The sequence below is a fragment of the Epinephelus fuscoguttatus genome, linkage group LG4 (assembly GCF_011397635.1).
Source record: "Epinephelus fuscoguttatus linkage group LG4, E.fuscoguttatus.final_Chr_v1".
In the NCBI taxonomy this organism is placed as follows: domain Eukaryota; kingdom Metazoa; phylum Chordata; class Actinopteri; order Perciformes; family Serranidae; genus Epinephelus; species Epinephelus fuscoguttatus.
In genome coordinates this window covers 45394259-45406669 of record NC_064755.1, presented here as the reverse complement: position 1 = coordinate 45406669, position 12411 = coordinate 45394259, and the positions used below count along the sequence as shown (strand labels likewise).

General features: G+C 41.7%; 1 protein-coding gene across 4 annotated transcripts in view; it reads right to left on the bottom strand.

The window, feature by feature from the left end:
- Positions 1 to 12411, bottom strand: part of cadps2 (Ca++-dependent secretion activator 2) — a 335426-nt gene that overhangs the window by 114795 nt on the left and 208220 nt on the right. For all 4 annotated transcript variants that reach the window (XM_049574196.1, XM_049574198.1, XM_049574197.1 and 1 more), the window contains exon 13: positions 14 to 201. In XM_049574196.1, the coding sequence (XP_049430153.1) occupies positions 14 to 201 (188 nt within the window). The remainder of the gene's footprint in view (positions 1 to 13; positions 202 to 12411) is intronic.

Genomic DNA, 12411 nt, shown 5'->3' with positions numbered 1-12411 from the left:
CTTTAACGAGTACCTGTTTCCGTGGACGTGGGAGGCGCAGAAGGCGTAGCTGTAGTGCAGCAGCGTGGGGTCGACCAGCGCGTTGTCCTCTGAGTAATCCATCAGATCCCTCAGGTAGCTGAGGTGACGGTGGCAGCCTCGAACGCCGTACCGAGCGCAGTACTCGTCCAGGACGAACACTTGACCGGGACTGAACCAACCCTGAAGACAAAAAATTCACATCAGACCTGTCACACTAGATAATGATTACTTGAGGATAGAAAGGAGAGATGAGAACGCTGCTGTCGTCCAGGGGTTACAATTTCATGTGCCTGTTGAACAAGGTGAGCAACATGACTCGGCTCCAGAGTGTGTATAGTCAAAATGATGTATTAGTTGTCAATGATTTGGTCAGGTCTCTTTTGTACAAGAGATTTTCAATCTCAATAGGATTCCTGGTTAAATAAAGGTTAAACAAAAATAATACTTTATTATTATGATACTTTTGCAGTGCCAGTCTGAGAGTTTCACTGATAGCATGGGGTAAAGCGCAGTCAGCTCGATCTACTGGGAAGTCGTTTCCCATCAAGCATTTCACTTCCGCAGCTCTTGCAGAGAACCTGCTGTGCCTAGCTCTCGACATCGTGTGCGTCTTTGTCTCGCAAGAATTACACGTTTTAAGCAGTCTAGCTGCCACAGCAAGACGGGAAAAAATCACTAACTCACTAACCATGTTGCAGTACACTCAGCACGATGGCAAACTGTGCAGCGTCCGTCTGACTCATCTGAAACGTACCTATTATCAGATGTTTGTAGGATCAGTAAAGCAGCCTGGCGTTCCAGAGGAAAATTTAGGCGCCTGCAACACGTGATCAGCAGTTTGTTACAAACTCTGCTGAAGGCTAAACAAGTGTCCCGAAAGATGACCAAGACTCCTCACTCACAGCTTCCTGTTACCATGGGAGACGTAAACAGACTCGGGTCACCTTTTGGCTCCACAAACTCAATAAAAACCCTTGATACTTTACCACAATTAACCAGAGAAGTGTGAAAGGTTAACCCTTCAACTATTAATTCTCTGCTACAGTAAAAAAAAACCACACACACACACAGAAAGGTGTGGAACATCCTGAGATCTTCATTAGTTCATTCATCCTGCGTGTAATCACTAAATTAGGCATGAAACTTACAACGTTAATTAAGATTCCTCACGGAAGGAACATTAGCAAATTAGCACCTCCACCGAGCTGACGACACACACACACACACACACACACACACACACAGAGCTCCTCCTGGCAGCCGTGGCTTTGCGCCCGGCTGTCAGGCGACCCAGAAAGAAGACGAGCTGCAGAGAAACTGTTTCATTTCCTTCGGAGCAGATCGTTTCAGGAGGAGATTATCTGCTGTTTGAAACATGCACGACATAGTTTCTTTAGTTAAAGGACAACAAGTGTATAAGATTTTACACATCAGATATCCTATTGTATAAAGAGCATACTGAATTATAAGGTGATGCTTCTTCTTTAATGCTGTGAGAATATTCATGCAGTCATTTTGGATTTTTAAGAAAAGTTGCCGAAATGTCACAACTTGATACTTCAATTTAAAACACTGCACTATGCTCAAAAACAATATGATTTTTAAAGTCATCACTGCTGATTCATAACTTTAATTTCCTGTTAATGTGACCTTAAAGTTGCTTTAATATAAAATATGTTTTCGGAGGAGGTAAAAGTTCTCACTTGAAACTTGTCAGGTCTATTTTGAACTGAAAATAACTGTATCTTGACTTTCTTTTTTTTTTTTTTTATCTTGGTGCTTTTGTAATTCACATTTAAGGATCATTTTCACATTTGCACTAATAAATGAAGGTACACCTGCACAGGAGTTTGATTCTCTGTTTTAACATCTTTTCAAGGTGAAGATTTTGTCTCGGATCAGGACGTCAACTGTTTCACATAAATACAACACAAAACAACATTTAACCAAACAACAAAACCACACTACAAATGCTACAGTCACGTTATGAAAACAGGATGCAGTGCAACAAATAACTCATTCCTACTACATTCAGTATTCAACCAGGTGCGTTGAGGTCACTTAGAGAGCATACTCTGATTTAGTACTGTCGGTTGACAGGTTGAGGAATAAAAGAGCTCCTGAACCTTTTGTAATCACCCTGTGGGACTCCAAATCTTCTGTGTGATGGCAAATAGAGAATGTGATGTTTTGACCAAACTGGCAAAAGCAAATAATCAGTGGCTTGTTTTTTTGTTGCTGACTGGTTCAAACCGAAGGTGAAGGAAGCGTTGAGCACGGCAACACTAACGACGTGTGTAGGTGAAGTGAATGTGCACAATTCGCACTATTTTTATATCTGCAGGAGATGACATTTTTACAGCTGTGTCACGAGTGTACCAGCGCTGAGATCTTGTTGAGAGTCCCTTGATGTTACCAGCATTCACAAATGGAGGACAAACATATCGTCGTCTGTGGGCGCCCCGAGCTCTATGACTCAACGTCAGTACTGTACAGAGATAACAAACAAGGAGAGGGCTCAGAGATTAGGGAGCAAAGCAAGCAGTGACCTGTGGGCTGAGAGATTAAGCCAATAACTGCTGTTGGAAAGGCAGCTTAACATGTTTACAGCCTGGTACAGAAACTGATTTGGTCTATATAGCTAATTTCAAACATTCATGACAACTGTATGGGGGTGAATTTTTACACAGCTCACACGTTAATATTTTATTAAGGCTTAAAGTTACACATATTAAAGAGTGGGCCGCTTTGAGTGACAGACTGACTGCTCATAGTGTCCTCGGCTTCTCAGTCAGAGCCAGCCCTCACTCCTCTACAGCGCCACCCTAACACACAAATATGATCACTTCTGGCTCTATAAACCAAGATGGTGACGGCCACAATGCTGAACTTGAGGCTTCAAAACGGGAGTCCACAAGCTGATTGGTGATGTCACGATGTCTACATCCATTATTTTTAGGGTCTATGGAACAAAAGCCACGGGAATACGTGGTGCGTTCTGAAAATATGTATTGTGTAAGCTATTTTGTTGAGTTGCCTCTCAGCAAAATTTTCTACGTAATTTAGTCTCGTCTTTTCATCGTGAAAGGTAAACAACTGGAGGAGTCAAGCAGAAACGTGCTGCCACAAACAACATGGACGACAACAACAGCCCTACTTGAACAGATAATGACAGCTGTGTGAACAGGGCTGTGACGAAACATGAACTCTGGTCTCCAGCGTGAACGCCGAAGCATCTTTTATGTTTTTCACAAGCTTTCAAATCTTTTCTTTCAACACCAGTTTCACTGACAAATGAATTAATGGAAGTTACAGCTGACTGGTTTAATGTGTCTTCAGCATGGCAGCGCTCTGAGAAATGATTTCTGTATGTTTAACTGTATTAAAGATCATTTGAGGACTTGAAATCAGACGACAGTATTTTATTTAGACTCTTGCGGACATGTTGCTTCCTGTCGGGGTTAACTGGACCTGGCACATTTCTCCTCTGCAGGCCTTTTAGTGTCTACCCCCTCCTCCCCCTCCCCTTCCGTCCTCAGTTTGTTTGTCGTTTCCTCCAGTTTCTTTCTCCATCTTTCTCTCCGTCTGTGAGCTCGAGCTATTAATATCACACCACGAGGAGAGAGAGGGGCCTGTCGACGGGCGTGAAGCGACAAGATGTTCCTCTGTGACAAACAGATGGCGAACTCCAGTCTTGGCGCTGACCGCTCAATTAGCGGCTAACGAGCCGACTGCCTCGTTAGTTCCGTCAGCCGTGGCTGCACGTCTCTGTGTCAGAGCGCTGGCGTCCGTCGCCTCACTCCGAGGAACGACATGACCCCTTAAAAAGTGAAAGCAGCATGTGGCTCTAAGGCGACGAAAACCTCGGCTTGAAGCTCGTCACTTGACTACAGACGCCTGACAGGAAGCTGAGAGAGTGAAACGACGAGGGTTCTCAGACTTCTTTTGGCCCATAAAATCATTCTTCAGTCCAAAGAGTCTCGTGACCCCAACAGTCAGAGATTTGTCACTTTGTCATGCAGATTTGGGTGGCATGCACAGTACTACATTTTTATTTTTATCTTAACTTTTTGTCTTCAAGATGAAACCATTAAAAAAACTGTCCTGTCTGCAAGTCAAAGGACAATGTGGCGTCGACAGGTGACCTCTGATGAACTCTGTCAAATCTGATTTTATAAGAAACTGTTTTATAATTTCAGAACGCGCAGCTGGCTGCTCCTAATTATTCTGAAGATTCAGTTCAGAAATCTGCTCTCATTCTGGAGGGATTTGCTCATTTTCTTAAAGTATAATTATTGAGAAGTTGTTGTATTTGGACCACTCGTACGACTGCTTTTAAAGACAACACCTTAGTCATGTAATATTCAACTGACAGTTTAATCAAAAATGACAATTAGAATTAATTCCAGCTGTGATTTTAAGACATTTCTTTCTCATTTGCCTTTATAGGAAAGTTTGATAATATTCAGGAGAACAAAAAATGTCATGTCTTCAACATTTACTCTCAACAACTGACCAGATATTTAGCAGAGCTCCGCAGTGGGACGATATGGTCAATACACCCATCCTGAGACATCCTGAGTCCTGACAATGAAACTGATGAGGCACAAGCAAAGAAAATGTTCCCTGTAGTTAGTTGAACCTTTGAGTACTTTGGTTTCTTTCATCAGTCACATAACTGCCAGTTAAACTTGTGCATACTGATTCAGATTTAAACAGCCACCTGTAAGCCAATCAGAAACAAGGATTTACAATGGCAGCAGTACAGAAAGAGCCACTTTGAAAAACGGTCCACCAGTGCCTCCAGTGGTACTTTTGCTCATTGTGATGTAATTTCTTTGAGTATTTTCAAATGCATCATATCCCAAAAACCTATAATAATTTAATTTAAAGCATTATTACTTCGGACGTTAAACTAAATCGGACGTTTTTGTTACCAGATTTCACAAAATAAAAACACCCAAAAAAATTATTAAAAAGACTTTTGAATTCATAAACAAACATAATTCTCCACAACTTATTTTAACTATATATATATCTTGAGATGTGCCCATTTTTATAAACAGAATGCAAAGGCGTTCCTCTGGTGCCAACGCGAGTTATCCTGCGGTTTTGCACCACACGTAACGTAGCACAATGACCTCATTACACGTGCACATGATGACACTGGGCCACTGGGACACAGGAGCCTGAGCTCTCCGCTGCGAAAATCTTCTGCCTATTTTTGTTTTTATGTTTGACTGATATCTACAGGATAATGCAAACAACAGTCTCCCAAAGCCATTTCAGGAAAATCCTAGAGAAATTCTGTACAGCAAAATGATATGTTTGCAAGACAAGTAAAGAAAGGTAAAATAAGATCATGACATGATGATGATGATGATGATGGGAAAGACAGAAGTTTTAGCTTTCTGCTGCAAAAAGAATGAATGCTCTGCTAAATACTAGCTTAATTACAGCAAAATGCTATGTTTGCAGAGCATGTAAGGTGAGGGCAGGTGAGGTATGGTATGGTATGGTAAGGTATGGATGGTATGGTATGGTATGGATGGTATGGTATGGTATGGTATGGATGGTATGGTAAGGTAAGGTAAGATGACGGGGAAGACAAAGACCTTTGCTTCCTGTTGTAAAAAGAATGAATTATATTTGTTAACAAACAGGATCATGTAAAAACGACCTCCTGCGGCTGTTGACAGGAAGTCCTTTTTTTTTTTTTAGGTTGATTCTGAGACATTAGTTGTATTTACATGAATAAACCATTTATGGGGCTTATCTCAGTTATGATCATATTCAGATATTCGCCAGGATTTTTAGGATTGTGCAGCCTTGACAATTTTTTTTTCACATCATTCTCACCAACATCCCTTAAATATATATATTCATTCAACACATAATGCACATAACTGCACTTATATCTTATGTATATCCTTATTCTTGTTTTTATTCTATTGATGTACATACTGTAGGGAACACTATAGCATAATGTGTATTTTATATTTCTAAATGTAACACTAGTTTATACATTGTAATGTAGCACTGTAGCATAATGCACATTTTTATTTCTATTTTATTTTATTACCTTATATTGACATACCTCTATTTCATAATCTTAATCTTACTTCTTATAATTCTCTGTTTTTCCCTCGGGAATCAATAAAGTATCTCTGATCCTGATTTTCAATTTCTGCACTTCAATATTTGCATTTACAAAATGTTCAGCCTCTCACTGATATTATGTGACAATATTATCACAAATATATCAGTATCTATCTGTATGTCTGCAGATAAATAACAACACACTGCAGATTAGAAATGCTAAATATAGGTCTGAGGTCATTTGTCTCCATTATGGTTCATAATCTGTCCAGCAGAGAGCACTGACAAGTTTACTTTTAGACTTTGACAATTCTTCCATTCCTAGGTTAAAGGGATCCTCATTAAAAAGGCCGATATATATTCTTCTAAGATTTCATTAAAACACTTTAATCTCAATATCTGTGTCCTCCTCTACAGATCTAGTATCATCAGACTCAGGTCTCCAGCACCACTGAGCACCACCTGCTAAAAAGTTATCCTGTTTAGCAGCTGAATTTTCTCAGATGCTTAAAAACGATCACTGCATCACTAATGAACAGCAGATGATGAAGACAAATACTGGTAAATCTCTCAGGTCAGCGGTTCATCTCTGCCATGTGAACACTGCGGTGCAATCTGGAGCCTCGCGTCTTCTTCTTCTGCAGATTCCTCTAATTAGCACAAATGTAACTGAATCACAGGGAAGCTTCAGGTTTAAAGGAGTGGGAGCTTGCACCGTGTGGATGCATACATCTGAGTAATTATATTAGACTCCATCGGTGGTGAAGCTCTGCGTCCTCGTCCTACAAAAAGTAAAGACGGAGACAAAGATGTCTCTCAGTGTTTTAGTGTTCAGCACTGAAGGTACAAAGGGAAACCAAAGTGGGTCAGTTACGTCACAGTTGTGTGGATTAAAAGACCACAGAGAGGTAAACATGTTGTCCAGTTCAGTGCCCATTCTCCATGATCCCATGACCCTGTTCCTTCTGCTTTACTAGCCAGAGGTTTAGGGAGGATGGTGGAGGGTGGGTGGGTGTGGGGGGGGTCCTGGGACGAAGACAAGCTGCTGATGATCGAACTCATCAGCTGAATATCAAGCTTTGCTCAATCCTACAGAACTTTATTTTAATTCCTAGTAGGAATCCCAAAGTTTTTAGAATATGACAGGCTGAATTTTAGAGACATGTGTCTCACCTGAATATTTATTTTGACGGGTCTGAATAATTCACTAAGTGCTGACAACATATAGTTTTAATGAAGAACCAGAAAAAGCTAAAAAAACAAATAAAAACATGACAACATTTTTTTGGCTGCATCCTCAGAACATTTAAGGGGAAATCAATGACATAAGAGGCTAAATAACTTGAGTGTAGTCATTAATGGTGGTGATTATTTTCTGCTCATCACTCTCTAAATGAATCCTGACAGATGGAAAACTGCTCGTTTCAGCTGCCACAGGGCCACAGGCTCTCCCTTCTGGTTAGAGTAATGTTTAAAGCCTCAGTGTGTAAAAATGGTGAGTAACAGTGACTTCAACGGTCAAATTCTAGATTGCAGGGCTCACTCGCTCACCCCTCCTGTCGGGTAAGTGACGGTGGCCTCGTAGGACAAAAAGCCTTGCGCAGACACGAGTTTTCCAGGAGTAGGCCTATCTAGCGATGAGGTGAATATTTATTTAGGAATCTAAACCATGTTACGATATTGTAGCGACCCTGCAGTAAATGTTCTGTTATAATGTCAGTGTTCTGTGAGTTAATGGCATGTTTGGGATTGAATGAGTATAGGTAGGGGGGCGGGGTGCGAGTGTGACGGGGATGAGAGCTGTGTGAGTGTACTTGCTGGTGTGTGTATGAGCGAGCTGGAGGAGAGAGCAGGAGTGCACAGTTGGAATTACAGCTAAGTTCTTGTTTGTTGGTTGTGTTGGCGTAGTTACGGCCAACAGTAACCTGTACTGTTCAGTAATAAACGCTGATTTGCCAAATAACTGCGTCATCCTTTCCACACATCCTGGCGGACGCTACAATATGTTATAGCTTACCAGTGACATATAGGTTATCTGTGAGATATAACGTTATGTTAGGAGTGTTTTATTTTTAATTGTTTTGGTAACATGAGCAAACATTAGCACAGTAATGCTAAAATAACACGTTTTATGTGATAGTCACAGCACAGTGCGGCAAATATAGGTTGGTACGATTATAAAATATGCGCAGAGTGTTCTTCCACAGGAGTTCTTTCCACCTGGAATAAGCAACGCTGATATTCACTCGCGTTTTGTTCCGGTCTCGCTTATCTGATCTTTTTCTTTTATTTGGTGGCGTGGTTTCCCTCTTACAGGGCAAAACATGTGTGTGGTCCTCCATTTAAAGTGCGACAGAATCATAAAAGTACAAAGCAGGTTCATGCAGAAGCGCCCCGGATTGAGCTTCACCTTCTGTCTCCAGTGACGACAAATTCTAGATAAACGCGAAAGGCGAAGCGCGTATATCCCTTTCAGCCACTGTATTCAAATATGATGATGCAAGAGGGCATCCTCCAGCAGACCGCGCCCTGCCTGTGTATATATAGAGAACTTATTCTAAGCCTATGAGAAAGCTTCCATTTGTATGTGAATTGCATTACACTTTAGCAAATATATATTTATGAAAGCAATAGTTGATATTTGCTAATAAACAACCACGTAAATTACACACTGTAACTTTAATATTCAGCAATGTCCACCTGATGAATATACGTCCAATATCCACTCTTATTTTAGCTCTGGTTTGGTCTCCACCAGCTCCAATTCTGTAGATAAAAAATCTCTGACTGTTGAGTGTAGATCCATGGATTAAATGCCTACGTATAATGTAACCATGTATTATGTACTGTGAAATTACCATAAACGAGGGGCGGAGGCTCACGTTGTAGACATACAGGGCTTAACCCAAACCGAGGGGGGTTCAGGGGCACACTCTCCTTGGGAAATTTTTTCCATTTATGGCAGCTAGATGCACTATTTTGTCACTTTTCTATTTTTTAATCCGTCAATAGAATGCCTAAAAATCTCAACATCATTTTGGAAAAACATGACAGTTACCAAACAAGAAAATCATCCACAGAGCCTACATCCTAGACTCTAATTGCTCTCCAGCAGTGCTCTTTGTTATTTTGAAACTACAGCACAACAAATGTTGAGGACAACTGACTTTCATTTTTGCCTCCTAAGAAGAGGAAATAACTGTCAAATGTTACTATTTTTAAACCGCACAGATCCATCATCCATTTCAGTGGACATAACTTTTCTTGAATGTCTAGATCTAGGATTACTGTCATCCAACTCCACCGAAATGCACAGACTTATTTGATGGGATGTCTATGAGTGGCAGCATGGTGGTGCAGTGGTTAGCACTGTCACCTCACAGCAAGAGGGTTCGTGGCATGAACCCCAGGGTGGGGGGGCCCTTCTGTGCAGAGTTTGCATGTTCTCCCTGTGTCAGTGTGGGTTTCCTCCAGGTGCTCTGACATGTTCTCCCTGTGTCAGCATGGGTTTCCTCCAGGTGCTCCCACATGTTCTCCCTGTGTCAGCGTGGGTTTCCTCCAGGTGCTCCCACATGTTCTCCCTGTGTCAGTGTGGGTTTCCTCCAGGTGCTCCCACATGTTCTCCCTGTGTCAGCGTGGGTTTCCTCCAGGTGCTCCGACATGTTCTCCCTGTGTCAGCGTGGGTTTCCTCCAGGTGCTCCCACATGTTCTCCCTGTGTCAGCATGGGTTTCCTCCAGGTGCTCCCACATGTTCTCCCTGTGTCAGCGTGGGTTTCCTCCAGGTGCTCCCACATGTTCTCCCTGTGTCAGTGTGGGTTTCCTCCAGGTGCTCTGACATGTTCTCCCTGTGTCAGCGTGGGTTTCCTCCAGGTGCTCCGACATGTTCTCCCTGTGTCAGCGTGGGTTTCCTCCAGGTGCTCCCACATGTTCTCCCTGTGTCAGCGTGGGTTTCCTCCAGATGCTCTGACATGTTCTCCCCAGGTCAGCGTGGGTTTCCTCCAGGTGCTCTGACATGTTCTCCCTGTGTCAGCGTGGGTTTTCTCCAGGTGCTCCAGCTTCCTCCCACAGTCCAAAGACATGCAGGTTAACTGGTGACTCTAAATTGTCCGTAGGTGTGAATGTGAGTGTGAATGGTTGTCTGTCTCTATGTGTCAGCCCTGTGATAGTCTGGTGACCTGTCCAGGGTGAACCCTGCCTCTCACCCAGTGTCAGCTGGGATAGGCTCCAGCCCCCCTCGTCACCCCTAACAAGATAAGTGGTTATGGGAAATGAATGCATGAATGAATGAATGTCTATAAGCCAATGATAGTGTTCTGCATCATCCAAAGTGGACTGCAGTCCAGCAACACCTCCTCTTTTAACAAGCTTGGCTGAGCATGAGGCAAGGAGGAAGCGCAGGGCACGTTTTAATCCCTTAATCATACTGTCAAAGTTCATCATTTGTGTTTAAACTGTGTTTAAAGAAAACATGACATGTTATATTACTTATACATGTCAAAAAAATCATATGAAAGGTTTACAGCTTTTACTCAGCATCTTTTGAACAAAGGAATACTTTGCACATCTTCTTCCAGGAGCGTAGGAGAGAGATGAGCAGGACACAACTTGTAGAAATAAACCACTGTCTAACAAGCAAAAGTAATGACTGTGATGCTGCAACTTTTCAGTGACTCCACCTCCATCAGGCAAATCCTATTCTGTTGGCCTGATGAGGGTCAATGCACCAAAACATTAAAACATTAAAATCATCAAGTTAGACAGTGCACAGGAGTTTTTTCTACTCAGGATTTTTTCATAAACAAGCGCCCACTGGAATGGACGGTGGATCTGAGTGTCACCAGACAATGAACAGGGAAAATGTGTGTGTGTGTGTGTGTGTGTGTGTGTTAGAGTGCAGCACTGGCCACATATTTCTGTCCGAACCCTACAGTCATTCTGTTTTGTTATGTCCGAAACCAAACCGAGCCCGACATTATTTAATGACTAAAGCATTGAGTTTGTGTCACACAGTTGTCATGGTTACAGGCTATTTAACAGGCCGGGCGTGCACCATGGGTGCTCCGCAGAAAGGGAGACCTCTGTGTTTGAGACGGGAGCGGGCAGCAGGAGGTCGGAGGCTTCCAGCAAGGGGAGAGGGAGAAAAAAACAGCCAATGTGTGTGTGTGTTGTGTTCAGGTGTTGTCACGTAAATAACAGTGCCCAAGCAATAAACAGGACAGACAATAGGATTTTATTTATTTTTACACTAGATTTTCACTGAAAGCTGACCGAATCCGACCCGAGCCCGAATACAATTTATAGCTATATTTTTGACCAAACCCGGCCCGACCCATCAGGTACCGTCGGGTACCGTCGGGCTCAGATCGGTTCGCCACACTCTAGTGTGTGTGTGTGTCCCCTATCTATTGGGGCCTATCTGAATTTCTGTCTTTGAGAGATATTATTTTGTAATATAACTGAATTTTCTATCCATACATACAAATTTTAAATATATTAAAATGATAAGGCATCTTTGAGTAAACTGCGAGTATCATTTAAGTAGGCTATGTCGTGGCCGGCCGAGTGTCCTCTTTTTTGGAAATCAAAATATGGTCACCCTACTGTGATTAGATTTTCTACAATCAGCTTATAATGCATCTTATTGATTATGTACACACTATATTCATTTCAGGAGATTTTCAACACACCATTTTCTGGAGATGCTTCAGAAATTAAGCACATTTTGAGACCTGATGATTGACACAATGCTGAATAGATATGCAATGTGTTTTAAAGCATCACTTTATTTGTTGAAATTAATCAAACACTCATGAACAATAAATTATCTCATGTTTAGACTTTTTATTGTCATTTGTCCCTTGGTGTGGGCAGAAAGAAAAGCCACATAATAAGTATCCTAATCATTTCTTTCTCTGCTAATAATTTATGAGTGCATTCAGAGTAGAAATCCACCATCACAATACTGTTTTGTGTTTGGCTCATAATGAGCGGGTTAAGTTACACAACATTGGCAGGGTAGTGATTCAAGGAAACAGCATAACCAATCTTGAACCTATTTTACATGTACTACTGTGTGCTGCGGTAGAGTTCACAGAATGAATGTTCAATCCATCCCATAATTATCTGGGCAGCTCTAATAACAAATTAAGGATCTCCAACAAAGGCCAAGTAAATGTTATCTTCATATTCTGAATTGAATCGTAGGCCAAAAGAAGAACATTTAGTCAATGCTATTAATCTGCCACAGAGAAAGTGAAGTAGGAAAAACAACATTATTGTCTGAATGACATA